Source organism: Pagrus major, chromosome 16 (assembly GCF_040436345.1).
Source record: "Pagrus major chromosome 16, Pma_NU_1.0".
Lineage (NCBI taxonomy): Eukaryota > Metazoa > Chordata > Actinopteri > Spariformes > Sparidae > Pagrus > Pagrus major.
In genome coordinates, this window is record NC_133230.1 from 11671429 (window position 1) to 11689459 (window position 18031).

The window sequence follows — 18031 nt, forward strand, 5'->3', positions numbered from 1 at the left end:
ACCGTCAGCCACTCCCAGACTGAACATCAGTAAGAATCCTCACATGGACCAAAAGGCTGCAAACTTGAGAAATGCACCTGGGGCACTTTCCCCTCTTTACCTGGACACCTGCCAGCAGTTATTCCTATAATGACAGAGGTATGATTGTCACTTTACATACACCTATACATACCTGTCATGTCTTTAAGGTCGTTAACCAGGCTTGTCCATTAACATGACAAAACCACAGACTGCACAAAATATGAGAAAATGTGACAAAGAGTGGGAACTTTAATTGACCAAAACTATTCACCCAACAGGTTTTAGACAGGGCTTGTTCCATATATATGCATGTTAGTGTAATAACACTGCAGTGTATTGTGTTGAAGTGTGGTTTCACAGCCCTTTTACACAAGATAAATATTTGATAAGGATATGCTAAATTGGACTGGGTGTAGTTGGCAGCATCATTCAATATTGAGGAATAAGGTGTGGTTAAACAGACAATGAATTATGGTAGAGCACACCTGAAACGATCTGAATGTGTGACTGAAGCATGACCAGAGTCTTGTGAGTTGCCAGTTTGTCATTATCTACTCACTCTCATGCCAATAGAAAGTCAGGTAAAGTTCCACTAAACATTTCTGGAGCTTCACAACAAAACAGCGTTCTCCTGAACAACAGAAGTAGATGGGGACTTGTTTTTTTTAGCTCGTCTGGCATTATCAAGGTTCCCTGAGATCCAAAATTGATTTGAAAAGACGTTATTCACATCCTCGACACACAGTCAAGCTCATGCGCCTGCTTCAAACAGGGTGCACACTAAATCTTTTAGCTTCGCAGCTCCAGTGACTTGGCTTTAAAAAGCGTGTAAATAACTTCTTCTCCGTCTCCGTCTTCAGTTGTTTAGGAGAATTCTGAAACGCTGTTTAGCTGTGAAACTTCAGAAATGTTTTGCGGACTATGAAATTTCACTTTGCTTTATATCGGCATGAGGGTGAGTAGATAATGACTGAATTTTCAATTTTGGGTGAACTTATCCTTTAATATGATGTCCATACCAACAGCATTTCCCATGTGCTTATTGTTAATTATAAAGCACTGCCTCTCACATGGAGAGCCAAGTTCAGTGACAACATTCAAAGTGCTCTTTAGTTTCATTTACATGTCAATTATGCATCGACAAGTTCTTATTTTTTACAACACGACAACACATTTATTAAAAACACTCATGTATGAAATGCATAGATGGTGAAATTCCACAAATCTGCAGACAGAAGAAAACTAAACCAACACTGCCATCTAGTGGTCAAATATTAATAAAGGAAGAAGAAACAAACTTTTAAGAGGCAAAACATGTTTATTAATGTTTATTCATGAAACCTGACCGCAAAATCAAGCTAATACCATATTCATAAACAGCTTGTAAGTTATGAGAATAGTGTTCACTTAATATTAATAATACTTCAGGCTGAAATGGCCATGTCAAGTGCAGATGCCTCCTCTTGCAGCAGTTCAGCTGGCAGTTAAATAACATAGCAAATAAAATAATAAATTAGTGAATTAATAAATACAATAAAAAAGCCTAAATAATATCCCCAAGAGACGTCAGCATCCTCTTGACACTGATTTCCATTTTAATAGAAGCCGGAGTCTTGAGCAGCCCAGTTTGGTGTCTGAGAGGAAAAGTACACACACAAAAAAAAACATGAGGAGAGGCGTTAGAAGAAGGAAGTCAACAAGAGATTTGTTCCAAATTTAGATCCTCTCCAACTGAAAACACCTGCCAGCTCCTCTCTTAAAACGACTGACGGGAATAAAACAAACTAGAACGAATTATGACATGACTGTCTTCATTCTCTTTGGCAAGGCAAATAATTTTAATTAATATCATGATTATTTTTGGCAGATGATATTAGCACTTATTTATTACCCAAAATTAAATGTGTTAAGCAGATGAACTTGAAAAAAGTAATGTGGTTTCATGATACAAGCAATCCACAAGCAGGAAATCAGGTCACAATTGCAATCAGCTGAGAAAGGAAAAGATTAAGTGTTGTGTTTTCACACAGATCCATCAGGGGGCGGTAGGAGCAACAAGCATGTGAATGATGTGACCTTAAAGGGTAACTCCACCAATTTTACAAGTTCAAGTGTGTTTACAGGTAGTGTAAAGCCTTTTGTGACTTCAGAGGAAGCTTCATGTGATCTGATAAATTGCCTCCAGTGATGTCACTCAGCAGCCAAGTTGCATTGTTGGTAATGTATGCACATGGACAATAAAAAACAAATGATCACAACTGACAGAGCAGAACCAGAGACATCTCCTTTTTTATTCCACAAATTCTTCTCAGTTTTTGAAACCTGGTGCCTACATTACCCACAATGCAACACAGCCACTGACATCACTGGAGGCAATTTATCAGATTACATTAAGCTTCCTAGAGCCACAAAAGGCTTTATACTCGTTTTTTCCAAGACCTGTAAACACTCTTCAAAATGTAATGAAATTAATGGGGTTGCCCTTTAAGAGCCTTAACTTGAACTTTCCTACATGTGTATCTTTGAATGTAAACAAGAAAGAATTTGTGTAAAATGTATAGAAAGTATTTCTATACATAAGACAAGTAGTTGTGATGTTTGAAAAGAAAGTTCAGTCCATTTCTGTCAAAGAAAGAAAGAAAAATGTACCAATAAATAGTCTTTTCCTATATGCTACTGAAGGGTGAACAGGTCATATCCCTATACCATGTACAATGTGAAATTTACCTCATTCCTGTTACTGTGGGCCACTTTCTTTTCAATGTTCATTGCCAGCATCTGGCTACGGAAGGACAGGCTCTTGGTCTTCTCGATCACCTGCTGGTACGGCGACACTGCGTTGTTGCCCATCACCACATGACCCTGACAAACAGATTCACAGACACTTATTTCTCTCTCTAAATTCACCGCCAGTTAAATCCTGACAGGTTCTGGATGCTGGCTTCAGTCCCACATAAGCAGGATAAATACATTGACGTAGCTGTTTTACTACACAAATTAGCAGTCTAGTCAGGGCTGTTTATGCGAGGCTCCGTGATTTGAAGCTCATCTGACTGGAGGTGGATCAGTGAATGCAGAGCCTCACCAGTTTGGAGTCGATCTTGGCATCGAGCCTGGCGTTACGGATGAGGTTGACGATCCACCTCTCCGCCTCCTCGGGCGTCATGTTGAGCTTGTCTGCCAGCATGCTGAGTGGAGAGAGCGAAGGGGGAGGGGGCATTTCAGTCAAGTAAATATCCTTTGGGGGAATCCAAAGTCTTTTAAGTTCCCTTTTTGCTCTTGAATATACTTGAAAAACTGAGGGGACATGAATAAAATCTACAGCAGTGAGAAGTAAAATTATTGCAGTCATCCTGAAGTTGAAAAGATCTTGAAGCTGAAAAGATCTTGAAGTTGAAAAGATCTTGAAGTTGAAAAGATCTTTTCATCGTTTTTCTCATGTTGTAATTGAAGCAATTCTTGCATAAATAAAAGGCAATGCACACTTTGTTACCGACACAGAAGACAAGTCAAGGACAGTGTACCTGATGCTGATACACTGATGAATACGACAAAAGGTCTCAAAGATGAACAGACGGGCGTTCTCAATAAAATCCTCAAGGCAAGCGACCAAGAAGAAGTCATTCACAAGAACCTGAAGGATAAAACATCATACTACTGTAAGCGTCGCTCACTTTACATGCAAAGCATTCACTCAAGAAAAAGGAAAGTTTGGAGAAAATCAGAAAGAGACCTGATGAGGCACATTTTCCAATACATGCTCATACATAAACATTTCTAGAGTGTGTAACTATAATTTTAGACCATACCCATGATTTACTGGGATGATAAGTACAGTTTCAGTGCACTGCAGTACATAATGTGACACGACAACCACACATAATGTGCTGGAAAACCATTCCTTGTGGTCCGGCTGCTCTGGCAGAATTTCCAGCTGTCGGTGTATCTACCCATACATTAAAATGTCCTGGTCGAAAGCATCTAACCTCACAAAGTGGGGTTTTTATATGTGATGGTTTTGTTTTGGGCTCCTGGTTTGGATTGTGAGGAGGTTTTGTCTTCAAATTCCCCAAAATGCACATGTATAAATCAGTGTGTGTCTGCTGTATAGGAGGCTCATGTGGTGTGAGTGTGAAGGCTAAATCATGTGCTGACAAGGAGTTATATTGCTGTTCAAACAAGCTTTTAAAAAAAAACTCACAAAATGATTATCTGCCTGTAAGAAAAAGAAAAAGCCAACATGCTCATGCTATTAGCAGCTATATTAACATTTAATCTAATGTATTCTCAAGATGCATTTTTTTTTTAATGTTAACACAACAAGATGTTGTCACATTTCTCCATCATTGTTGCCAAGCTCACACTACAGAAAACATGAAACCAGTCCGTCATGAATCATAGAACGATCACCACACGTGAGCCAGCACAGTGTTTTGTAGGAGATTATGTCCCGACGTCTCCATCTGTGGTCTTAAAGCAACGATCACAGAAACATCAACAGGGATGTTTGGCTTAACTCTATGAATATATTAGTGTGTGGGAGTTTGAAAGGGAAATATGGCAAAAGGAGCTGTTTTTGTGTAAGAAATCCAATTATTCAACGCTAATGTGTAAACACAAATTAAGGTGTCATAGTCCCCCTAAATCCTCGATAAGTTTATTTACATCAGGAGTTAAAAGAATGACTTAAAATGATGCTCAATTACTATTCAATCTAAGAGAATTTATAAAGAAATAAACATTACTGAAAGTAATATTTGTGTTAAGATGACTTAATGATGGTATCTCATTGAGTATTTCTGAATTTTTATATGATCTGTGAGAAGAAAAAGGTAAACAAAAAAGTGATGGTCATCCATATCTACAGTATCTAACGTTACTTTTAAAAAGGGGCAGGCACTATAGGTTTTTCTTCCTCATGCTCCTGTTTTTGTTCATGGAACATGTATGTATACGTTTTTTGGGTAAAAGTGTATTATTTGTTTTGTACAGTTATTTTGGAAATCATTCAATGAAATGAGCAAAATAAAAACAAACGTGAATGAATGTGAATGAATGAATATTTTTATATCTTGTAATCGAGATAAAAGCAGATCCACTGCTGAAATTGATATTTTACATCAATTAAAAAGTTCTTAATTAGGACAAGTTATTGATATCTGGACAGAAAATCATGTCAATTTAATTGAATTCCCCTGATCATTAAAAGCCAGCAGAGTCCATCAACAGAGACCAACAGAAAGGCTTAATGAACTATCGTCATTCTGCTGTCAGTGTGCTCTCACTCCGTATCTGACAGGATAGTTGAGGCCTTCGCAATCACTGCGTAATTTATACAAGAGGGGTAAAAGCCAATTGATGAGAGTGCTTAAAGAGTGCGCAAAGAGGTCCCCAAATATATCTCCAAAACTGCACTCAAGGGTTTCTAAAGAGAAGGCAACCGAGCCCCAAATCTGACAGCTGTTCCGCTTTGAAAATCAAACTGAATAAAAGTGAGAGCCAGCAAATCAGGCCAGACATGGATTTGCTGAGGCTGAATAGCTGCGAAGTTAAATGCCAGAGACTCAGGAGATCAGAGCACCATAGCCAAGGGAAGCTTCATATTACCCCTCAGTCCCAGGAGACGGCTAACTTTTATGGGGCGATTTAGGCCTGTGCACCATGACAAACACACACTGTCAAGCAGAAAAAAGTGAAGGAGAAACTTAAGGAAGCAATCCTTACCGACTCACACTCCCTCAGCTTCTTCTGGGCGCTGTCAAAGTCGAAGTTCACATAGAGACACTCCACGAACTCTGTGATCGGGTCCTTGTACGTGTACGACTCCTGTATGAGTGAGAGAGAAGTCATCACTTTTGTGTTGACTAAATCCTTGAGTCACAATGAATCAGTTAATTCACAATAAGAATTAATTTGCAAACAGTCATTGACCTCACCTGTTGAATGACTTTAACCAAGTCCTTGAGCACTTGCCTGCGCTTCCGTACATCCTTGTTGGTGATGACCGCAGTTGTAAGGTATCGCAGGATGTGTGGGCACATTGTCTGGATGGCATTCAGGTACCTGAAAAACACAAAGGCAGAACACATTGGCAACGGAATTAGTTGCCATCACAACGAATTTGGTACAATTTCTTTTGCTCCAAAAGAAAAGAGGAAATATTTTGCACACAGAAGCTGTGCTAAGGAATCTGTGATTCATGCTGTGAAATACCTTATACGGGGTACAATTTTAAACATAACCTGTACACTTTTGTAACAGCAAGAAATTTTGAATACAAAAATATTCAGAGATAGATGATGCACTTTGAGCGGTCAGTAGACTGGAAAAGCGCTATAGAAATGCAAGTCCATTTACCATTTACTCACTCTAATCTACTGTAAACGTGACTGAATGAAGCCAAACTGCTATGAGCATTCTCATGGATTCATGTATTTTTTTTTTACCTGTTCCTCTCTTGATGTACATAGTTAGTTTTTTTTCTATTCAGTTGCTATACTTACTTTAAGAAACAGGCTATGAATCCATCTAAATTAGGCTGAGAGATTTTTGGCACAAGATATTCTCTTAAATTCTTGGCTCTGAAAAACCACCTTTTACTGCCAGTGGATGCAATAACAATGCATTTCAAAATAAAAAAAATACATTCAGGTTGACTGACAACTAAGTGGCCTTCCAACTAATGAGGCCTCAATAAAGGTCACAGGTTTCAGCTGGAAAAAAGCCAGTGTGTCCCTCAGCCATATGGTCTCGAATTTAACATGAGCTCAGGATGACAGTGCCACGAAGCCTGTGTATGTGACCATTCTTCGTTATATTACAAGACAAAGAGACTCACTGAGGCTGATAGAGGAAGAGCTCGATGATGTTGTCCCTGCCTTTAGGATGGTTGAAGAACACAAAGAGGGACCAGTGGATGAGCCAGGTCCTCTGTTGGAGTGACTGGAGAGGAGAGCTCACAGACTGAAAGGAGAGGACACAAATGGTAGACGTTAGGAAATTAAATAAAAGGAAGACCAATAAATACAAACGTTCAGGGACAAACAGTCCTGCTGAATTGCAGAGTAATGACCGAAGAAGCAGGTTCACATAGTAACTGTGGAGGGAAATTACCATCATCTGGTTACACTTTTATTTGATTTCAGTCAGGACGCCTTGAAACTGACTCTGACATTTTAGAAAGTCTACTTCAGAATTCAGTTTACAAGAAACTGCAAAGTCATTTCCATGTTGCTATTTGCTGCTTGACCCATCTCATCTTATTTCTACATTCCAGATCCAATCACTAATAAAATTTGCAAAGCCTGATTACATTTGTAAGATAGCATGAAATATTGTTTCTTAAAGTATTATTCACTTACGTTGTTATCAATAGTCTCCCTTAGTCTTGTGAGATCCTCCATGGCTGCTTCCCAGTTCTGCATCAGAATCTCTGAGGCCAGTTTACCCCACAAAGAGCTCAAGGCATTCCTGTCTGTTGAGGGAACCTGAGCAGAGAGCAACAAAATCAGTGTCTCATAATCTGGCTGAGCAGTATTCTGAAGACCATTTAATCTACTGTGGCTTGTGAAGAGCTTTTCTATTCTTTTGTGGTTATTCTTACCAGGACACGGAAGAAGTAGAGGTACTCTGCAGCCCCAGAGTAGTTACCGCACTCGTACTGGAATTTGGCGTACCTGTACAGAGTGTCCAGATACTCTTGACGAAACTAAAACATAAAAGGACAGGGAACATCTAAATTAAAGCACATTAAACCAGGCTGAAAGCTGGCCAGCAACCAATTATATGGAGGTATTTTCGAGCTTGACTGCCATTTCTACCTCCAATTAAGATGGCAAAGGGTCATTATAAAATCTGTGGCCAGATAGTACGGTTATAATGAATGTGGCTTTAAACAGTCACACTTATCCACAGCTTTTGAAACTGCTAGTGGCTTTGCCTTTTTTGTATTTCAAAGAAAACTAATTGTGAGAAGCTGCATGGCTGTCAGAATGTAGCTGATTGGAGAATGTGGAGACATCTTTCATCTTTTCAGACAAAACAAAGCCTTTTTTCACACGGACAAGTCCTCATCTTAGAGTAGCTCACATGACACGAACGATGTCTTTTTATGTACCAACTAACCACAAAACAAGATGAATTGTAATTTATCTTATGATAATATAAAAAATGTAAATTAAAGAAACCATTAGCAGAAGAGTGGCAAGTAGTTTCTCTGATCACTGAGTTGAATAATGAGCACTGGGTGGGTGTTGTTGGATGTTTTAGGATTCGGAGATTTGGATAACAGTCCTGCTGGCTCACAGTGGCAGCTGGTTGTTATGGAAACAAAACACATTGCAAAACCCAACATCAAAGCTCAAAATGCAGTGCAATTTTCCTACAATAAGAGCAATAGAGAGAATAACACCCAACGTTTTAAAACTTACGTTGTGTTTCTCTGAAAGATAGTCGAAGAGCATCCTCCCATCTCTGATTAAGAATGAAACAAACAGATCAATGAGTGTCAGTGTTAAGACGAGGCTTTAGTCCACAGATATTTCAAAAGTATTATAATACTGCCAATACCATGATATAAACTGTGCAAAGTATTAGAGAGAGATGCATTTCTTTGACAAGTTGATTTGACCTTGTGGACTGCATCTGTCGAGTGGTCTCTGGGTCCTCAAACATCTTGACAATTGGCTCCGTCTCTGACTGGAGCTGCTTTAGCTGGGCCACCACAGTACTCCTCTTCTCCCTCAGAGCTGAAACAGGACATATTCTCACATTTACATCAGCGCTTGATAAGGCTAAATAAAGAGGAAAAACTAAAATCTCTGACCTCATTAACATGACATGTATTGAAATGGAAAATTAACAGCACCACACAGCAAAATATTTTTGACTAAAGATTTTCTGGCCAGTAACAAAGCACTTTCCAGATTATGACGTTATTATGTTTGGTGGCTGGTCAATGTTGGGACATCACAGGTACTGAGGTTACATAAAAGAAGGTCTAGAGCTCTTCCCTTAACTACTGTATGTGCCTGAATACAAATGCTTCCTGCTCCTGTTTTGTTCATGTAATGCATCTCAGTATTGTGGGTAAAAGGATATTATTTGTCTTAAACCATTGTTTTTATATGGAAGTTATAGACTGAAATGAGCAAACCGAGTCAAATATAATGTGTATAATAAACCATGACCAATCATTACCAACTAAAAGCATTTGTGCATCATTGGGGCCCAAGAGTAGCCTTAAACTGTGCTGTTTGACAGCTAGATATTATGACTGTATGAATGCTATGCAATCAGAACAAACTAGAAAACAGCTGTCTCTCTTACAGTGTGGGATTTCCTTGTCCGCGTACAAATTTTTGTACACATCCATGGCGAAATCCACCATGTTTGTGTCGCTGAGGAGGTCCAGCTTTCCCTGGAGAAGTTCCTTTTCATTGTAGATCTGTGACAATTAAAAAAATAACACACTAATTGTACAAACAACTGTACCAAAGGAGAGATAAGAAGCAACATCTGGGCGAGCATGGATGCTACTCGTCCCATCCAGCTGTTTGTAGCCTGCGTTCATCCTGTGTGCGCACTGTGACAGCTGAGCTACATGCTAACAAGCTAGGTAACCTAAATAAGAAGCTAGCTAGCCAAAGCGCTGACGACAACATTAGTTTCAGGATCTACGTTCATTTACTGCTACTACAACTGACATACATCAACACTCCAATAATAAAAGATTAAACTGAGTCGTAGTTTAACCAGCTAATGTTGCTACCAGCTGACGGGCTAACGTAACCTGACATGACAGCTAGCCTGCGGGATGGATCGGCGCTAGCAACAGTCGTGTTTCAGGTATAAATGGCCACTAAGAAACAACCACATTATATTTTGGAGTTATAAAAAGCTAAAGCTGTGTTACCTCTTTCACGGACAGGAATTCCAAAAGAGGAAAAACCAAATGCCGGTCCAGAAAATGTGCAATCTTGGTTGTCAAATCGTAGTCCGCCATCTTGGCTGGCTTCAAAAACAAACTTTATTGACAAACAGAGAGCAAACGGAAGCGAGGAAAGCTACGTCATTTCGTTTTCCCGGCATTATTTTTATTTTATTTTATTTCATTTTATTTTATTTTATTTTATTTTATATTATTTTATTTACTGGCATGAAAGACAACAGGAAGGTTTCAACTGCACAGAACATAAACAAAAAGATGTGGCAAGTGTTAAAATAAAAAAGTTAAAGAAAACTTCATCACAAACATGCGAACACAAACTTGCGAGCAATAGTCTACGAAGTCAGTAATATCATAGCTTACATCTTAACTGACATAATTAAATATATTTTTAAAAAGCCAAATTAATTAATCTACTCTTCTTGTTTAACACGTTTGTATATTTGCTTGATAGATAAAATAGATAGATAGATAGATAGATAGATAGATAGATAGATAGATAGATAGATAGATAGATAGATAGATAGATAGATGGGTGATTTGGTATAATCTTTGTCTTGCAAGTGGTCAGAAATGCATCTAAAGAAAAGCTTCTGGGACTGACGAACAAGTATTTTTGGTCAAACATATGGACCGAAGGAGACTCTGGACTCTGGACATGTGGCCAACCTGAATGAGACTGTTTTATTGACCTCCCTGAGGTCAGGAGAGGGACCAGGCAGACAGGTAGCAGCTGTCACCACAGCAGGGACTGTGATCAGAGATGTGAGGCACTGAGCTTTGTAAGCATCAGTCAATGAGGAGGAAAAGCACTCTGAAGCCTGCTGGGCTCCAGCTTGATCCAGCTCTGATCACACAGTCAATAGTCGTGGAGAAATATCCATTCTGTTTAGAGAGGCAATCGCTGTTGTGTCCTGAGTCTAATTTTTCGTTAGAGCAGGGGAGGAATGATGGAACAATATCAGAGCCACTGGCTGCCAGAAAGCCGAAGGCAAAAGGGAGATACAACAGCAGTGATTCAGTATGAAATCAACTGCAACTTATTCATGTGATATTTCAGTACCAAAGCCAGATAAACCTAACAGAGAGCAAGTCTACCAAATCTAACTCGCTCAAAATGTAAAATAATGCAACACTGTTTGCTGCAAAATAAAGTTAAGGGAAACAAATCACAAGCAATAAAAGCAGCAATGAGAATGTTCACCATCTGAGTGTAGTATGTTAGCATGCCAATACTGCTAACTAACACTTAGCATAATGTATGTATGCTGAGGCTGATGGGAATGTCATTAATTTCCGTGTATTTGACCTTCTGGTGACATCAGAGGAAACGTCAGAGGAGCACCATAGTAGAATATATCCTCTGGGGACCGAGCCGCATAAACCAATTTATATGACAGATTTATAAAAAAAAACAAAAAAACATCTGGGCAGCCAAATCAAACCTAAATGGTGGGCAGGATTTGGCCCACAGGCTCCACTTCGGGCAGCCCTGCACAAGAGGAAAACCCAGGTTATCACCAGAACCATTAAGAATGTCAGTCTGGTCTGGACCAAAGAAGTGGACTGGCCATATGGTGGGCATTGGTGCTAGAGGGGAGAAGCCCCAAGTGGTCTTCCATGGGCAGAGTGTGCAGAGCATGTTCTTCATGCACCGCCAAATTTCTCCATGCAACCAGAGTGCCAAGTAGATGAGGAGGAGATGGAGGAGAGGAGATGTGGGCACACGATTCTGAAGGTCTTCTCTAAAACCCTTGTGGTTAATATGTCTCTGACCAGCTTGGAGGCCAGAGTTCACAAATGAAACCAGGGAATATAGACTTTGAGCTGCACCAAGATCAGTGACTGTAAAAGACAAAAGGTGAAGCCAACAGTGTCTCAAGGCTGCATTTTTTTCCCCTAAAAAGCAGATTGAAGTTTGAACCTTCTTCTCACTTAATTTATGCAGAAAACAGTTCCTAATGAGTTTATGAACTGTATCACTTGTTTTAAGTCTTTTTTATGCAGCATGATGTTCATTCTGTACATTTTGGTCCCTTTTAGTGTAAAATAGATGATAAATGCTTCAAGACTTGGCTCAATTGTGATTGACAACCTGCTGCCATAGCGTGTCCTCCAGTTCTCAGTCAGACCCAGTTTCATCCAAATATGGTCACTTCTGGCTCCAAAAAAACAAATGCCAACTGCCATAATGCCAAAATGCTTCAAAACATTAGTTCACAAACCAATGGGTGATTTCACACTGGGTTTAGACTTGACCAAGATCCAGGACCTAGGTCGATTTTGTTCTTTTATGTGATTCATAATGGCTCATTGGCCAGCAGCACAAGATGGTCGTTGAGCCATGTAATTTCTTGGTGTGTAAAATGGAGGGAGTAGCTCATAAAAAGGCTGCACGGTGAACTTTTAGAAAACTGCTCTCTCATCACTTTGCAGATCTCTCTGTTTTCTCAAAGGCTGCTGTTGAGTGTAGCCATTTTCATCACATTTTGAATAGCAAGGCAACGAATTCCCTCATGAAATCTCCCTGGTGGAGCTCATTCGTGCCTGAAAATCACACACACAAAAATCCAAGACTGGAGTAAATGTAATGTCATTTTTGCTGGCACACATCCCCATCCCTCCCCCTCTCCCTTCGCCTCTCCGTCCATCCTCGAGGCCAGGACGGATCCCGGACTCCATCTCGGGCGGCTGGCTGCCTTCCACTTCCACTTCTTTTTATGAGAACAAGAGCCAGCTGGATGTGCAGCGCTTTAGAGAAGAAGCCAAGAATTTAATAAAGACATAAGAGCAAGAGGCACGAATGAAACTGATTAATTACAGACAAAGAGCTACATTCTATAAAAAAATGTGGGACTGCATGTAATATCCTCCCTTGGATGATCATTTAAATTCAGTGCCTTCTTGTGAAATTGCTTTCTACCAGGTGGTATGCTGCACCGCTGCTCTCCGGAGCTGCCGAGTATCACAAGTGTCAAAGCGAATGAATTTCCATGCTCTGACATTAAAGCAGTGGAAATAAGACAGCAGGAACAACAACCGCCTGTCCTGGGGACTCCTACCCCTCCCCGAACATCCACTTCCAATTCAGTTTCCACACAGTTTCCCAGCTCACACAGTCTGCTGGGTGGTGTTTGCTTGTTGAATCGGTGGAAAACAAGCCCAGCGATGGCTTGTGGCTTGTTAGGTGTGCTGGCAGTGCTGCAGTCACCAGGCAACAGTAGTCAGACACATTCTCATACTGCCCAGCCCTTTAGATATAATTGACATTAACTGAGTGTTGAGTGTTGCTTTATCACTATCATTGAAAACGGTGCGAGTGCCTCATTTTAAGCAATTTTACCTGAGCACACTGTGATGTACTGTTCTGTACTTTCCTCCAGTTCATTTTTTCTTCAGCTATTTGCTGCATGAGGAGTTCACCTAGAAGGGATAAAATGAGCAGGTAAACTCACTCACCTCACTTTATGTGAAGTAACAAAGAAGAAGTAAAATCCCAAAATATTTGGATGCTGTGTAAAACATAAATAAAACAGAATGTGATCATTTCCTCATCCTTTTCCACATATACGCAATTGAAAACAGGTCAAAGACAATATATTTAATGGTTTCCCTTACGCAACGTAAAAATATTTTTCATATACGTTAAATTTACCGGTGCCTTTTCTTTATTTATGTCAATTAAACAGCATTATGACACTTTTTTCACCGTGTAATAACATATAACAATAGCTCTTATAATAACTTTATCTATAAAGCACCGTTAAAAACTCAGGAAGACAATATTACAGAATAAATACTCAATATCAAGCCAAAAACAAGAAGGCAGAACACAAAATGAAGAACAAAAGTGTCGATATGAATCAAAAGTAAAATGAATAGAAGCGATAAAAAAGGCAAAATCACATAGAAGCAATACAAAATTAAAAATAAAGCCATGAAAGACGGTAAGATGAGGACATCACATAAAAAGGAATTAGAAACAGAGATGAAGAACAATAAAAAGAATAAAAGGCTACAGAGACTAAAACAAATTAAAAAAGCATGACTTCACATGCAAGTCTATAAAAAGTGGGTTTTAAGAAGTGATTTAAAGGCCTTATCTCCTCAGATAGGTCGTTCCAAAGTTGAGGGGTCCTGATGGCGAAAGCACGGTCAGCTTTGGATTCAAGCCTCCACTTCGGAACGGTCAGAAGGAGGATCACTAAGATCTTAGATCTAAGGCGGTGAGTCGGCTCATACCGGGTCAATATTTCTACTTCTCGGAGGCGAGAGAGACTTTTGGTTTACGCCAGATAAGAGTGAGGTCGAGAAAAGATGAGCTCATAAATAACTTTTTTCCAGGTCAGAGAATATAACAGTTATATGAAGAGCTGACACAGGCTTATGTTTGAAAGAGCATCCTCTTCATGTGTACTGAAATATATATTTAATAACGTACTTACAATATATTATTCAATAAATCCAATTACATATTCACTATTTATAAACAAATCTACAGATTATTGCCTTGTTTCATATATTGTAAACCACAATACCATTTACCTTTTTCAGAAATGCAAAACATTTTTTTTATATTCGATTCAAACTTTTGTTAAAGCCTCAAGAATAATTGAGGTTTCCGTCATTTGCAAAGCTGTTGAGATGTGCGCAGTCAAAACATTTCAAAAGGAACAACACACAGTGAAAATAATTGAACGGTGAGTTGAAGTGTTTTGAGTTGGATTTGTCCAGCTGTGAGAGTGTCAATCTTGAGAATGTTTTGTGGATTAGTTTCGTGTGCCCAGTGCACAAAAAACTAAGGGCAATAACATTTTGTAAGCAGGAATAAATATTAGATTTCTTGGATTTCGACGAGTCTCCATGCTCGGTGTTGATTCCCCTAAACAAGACGCATTTGACTCTGAGCCACTCTAAGAAATTTATACACCAACTTCTCCATTTAGGCCTGTCAGCATTTTTCCTCCAAATCATGATTGAGAGCTGAACAAAGACACAACTTGTGTAAGTTCAAACAAGGACTTTCCACTCTTAAAATCTTATTTTCTCAGCTAAGACATGATGGATTTATTAGAGTATTTCTATTATGTTTGCCAGAGTCCAAGTAAGTTGCATTTTGTCAGCCATCAGATTGAGGAAGCCTTCTACGGTATATACGACTGTAACATTCACATTGACGAGAGCACGTATATGATACCGTTAAGGAGATTTATGCAGACCTAGATTCATAATGTTCTGTATATAGCTTGTTATCTTTTGTAGCTGTATGTCTGCAGACACTCTGCCAATAAAGTTGAATCAGATCGCATATATCATTATAATAACTGTGTTAGAGATGGCTGAGGCAGCTGGTAGCACAAGTACAAACATCCCACAAAATTAAAACCCTTTTTCCATAAGCCTTATATCCTCTTGTCACAGACACGATGTTGCTAGTTGTTGTCGCTACTTGTCAGCCCCCAACCAGAAGCGGCTCCTTCAGTGTTGTTTTCTTTTATTTTTAGTTGAGAAGAAAAACACGTCGGAAGTGAATCTTCCTGTGAGAACCTCATAAAGTCTGAAAGCTTTGACTCCATTTGTGTCGAGAGATATCTTTTTTCCTGGAAAATCCGACCCAGATAAAGTAGACTGCGGTTCAGAATCCATGAAGCGCTGCCAGTCTTCTCAGTGATTGACTGCAAATTACACTGATATGTAAAATCAATACGGTAATGCTAATGCACTGTACGACATTAAGGTTCTGTATGCATTGTATTGTGTCAATACTATGCATGAATATTGTATGTTTATATACACATGAGGGATGAAGGACATTGGTGGTGCACTCACCCACAGTCATAAGTTATCACCAGCAGAGCACAGCAGACAGGAAGAGCTGAGAACGCTGAGGATAGTCTGTGGCGTGAAAGAAAGACGGGTTAGACAAAGAGAAAGAAAACAGCAAAGGTAAATAAAACAGACAGAAGAAGGCGAACAAAAAAATCTCACTCTCACTCGTACAAAATGTGTAAGCTTAAGTCTGGACTTGTTATGTTTCTATTTCATACGTCGCAGCGCTGGAGAGACGGCGAATAAATGTGCAGAGGTGCAAACGTTTCAGTCAGTGTTGACTTCCCTCTGCAAAATGAGTCACCCTATATACTGTATGTGTCCCTCCACACCTAGTCAACCACCCAGGTTTGACTGAACACACGTGCAGGCAATTACCAGCAGGTCAGGTCATACCCTATGTTTGTGTGTGAACATGTGAGCAGGAATGAGTGTGTGAAAGACAAGACGGTCCACAGCCCGTCACATGGGATGATTCATGATGTTGGTCTAAACTTAAACGAAACTGTGTGAAAATAACACCAAGCTGCGAGGAACAAAAATCCCTCGAACAATGAATATAATACCTGTAATGCCTCAAAGGAACTGGTTGAAATAACATCATTGTTTCTGTCTGAATCACATATGTATAGCAAAACCAGTGAACGTGACTTGAGTTGCAATGGTTTTAGTCGTTATAAGACAAGCTGACTGCCAGTATTCAGCACGCAGGAGCTCATGTGGAGAAAGAGCAGCAAAAAATAATTGAGCGTCAAGACACAGATGACACAGCTGACATGTTTTTATTTGCCCCCTGGCCAAGACATTTTGCCCTCGCATATTCCAAGCTGAATAAAATGAGCTGAGAGCCTTGACTTGTCTGCACACACTTGGAGTGTGAATTGAGACCTGAGTTCAGGCACTTTCTCATCTTCTTGATAATTTATCTTTAATGCTGAGTGTTTCCAGAGTGGGAAAACAAGTGCTCGGTGCTTTGACTCCAAACATTCCTCCAGCCTGACGACTTTTACGCACCAGCTCAGCTCAGGTCTCAATAAAGTGTACGCTGTCTATTCAAAATTGTCTGAAGGGTTGTCTATATGTATATTAAGGCAAGAAACGTAGTTCAGGGTAAAGTGAAGTTGGTAATGCGTATTGAATTGTGGCCTTGACGGTGAATGAACTGCAATCATCCAGAGCGGAAGCTTCACAATATACAGTAATACAAAACAGGCGTAGAATCTATACAAATTACACACTTCCAAATAATTGAGAAGAACTTTGCTCTTCATTCATTCCTCTCACTATTGTGCTGTCAATACCACCGTTACTGCAAGATGTGAACATGGTGGATGTGTAGCAGCCTGAGGGGCAGCAGTTTGTACTGAAGTGAATGTGAATTGTTCCTACATGAGGTCTTGGACTGCAAACAGAAAACTCAGCTCAGCACGCAGAATAATCAGACATTGACCATAAAAGACAGCTACATGCTGAAATTACTTCTTTTTTTTGTCTATCATGACTATATTATTTATATCTTTATGTTGCATAACAACAACAACATCAATTTCTACTTTCTCTGTCACAATGCTGTGCCTTGCTCTGATTAGATTTAGGCACAAAAACCACTGGAGATGGCTCGACTTCCCCCACAACACAACTGGTGGCACGCTTACAAATGGCAAAATGCTGCGGTCCCTCTTCAAAAACAACCAGTGGTTTCACTATTACAAATGCCATAAAGCAGACATGAACTGCAAAACAGTGTTGCAGCATGACACGTATTGTACAAATGTCAATATGGCACGTAGCCTACGACATGTAAGTGTGGAAACGTTGGCGGCTAACATTTTATCCTGTTGACTGGGCTGCTTTTTGCTCTGTTTTTGGTCTCCACCAACGGCTGGAGGAAATATCTTGTTCTTTAGCTTCTTTTTCACCAGCTAGCTGCTAACTTTTGTCTATCCACAGAACAGCACAGAGATTTTCATTTAAAATAGCCGCTTGCCGTGCCAGGAAATGATGAGAATGGAACCAAAAAAGCAAACCTGTGGTGTGTAAAGAAACAAAACAGAGAGCGAAAAAATGCTAAAACCAGAAATGTTTTGTGGACTTGACAATCCATCAGCATGAGTGCACGAGTAATGACTCATTTCTTCATTTTTGTGTAATATATCCTTTAACAGATCTTTAACATATTGCACATCTAAAGGATTTTGAGATTTCAGTATTTCTGCCAAGTACAAATCCCACACA

The 18031-nt window shown here is 39.6% G+C and overlaps 1 protein-coding gene across 1 annotated transcript; it reads right to left on the reverse strand.

Moving 5' to 3' along the window:
- Window positions 1–1319: 1319 nt before the first annotated feature.
- Window positions 1320–10028, reverse strand: eif3eb (eukaryotic translation initiation factor 3, subunit E, b). The gene is made up of 13 exons (XM_073484414.1): window positions 9935–10028; window positions 9349–9466; window positions 8651–8768; window positions 8451–8493; window positions 7625–7729; window positions 7383–7508; window positions 6860–6984; window positions 5958–6084; window positions 5746–5847; window positions 3546–3655; window positions 3107–3209; window positions 2749–2883; window positions 1320–1655 (listed from the first exon to the last, which is right to left on the reverse strand). The coding sequence occupies exons 1-13, from the start codon at window positions 10022–10024 to the stop codon at window positions 1617–1619; spliced, it is 1341 nt and encodes a 446-aa protein (XP_073340515.1). The 5' UTR covers window positions 10025–10028; the 3' UTR covers window positions 1320–1616.
- Between the last annotated feature and the right edge of the window lie 8003 nt (window positions 10029–18031).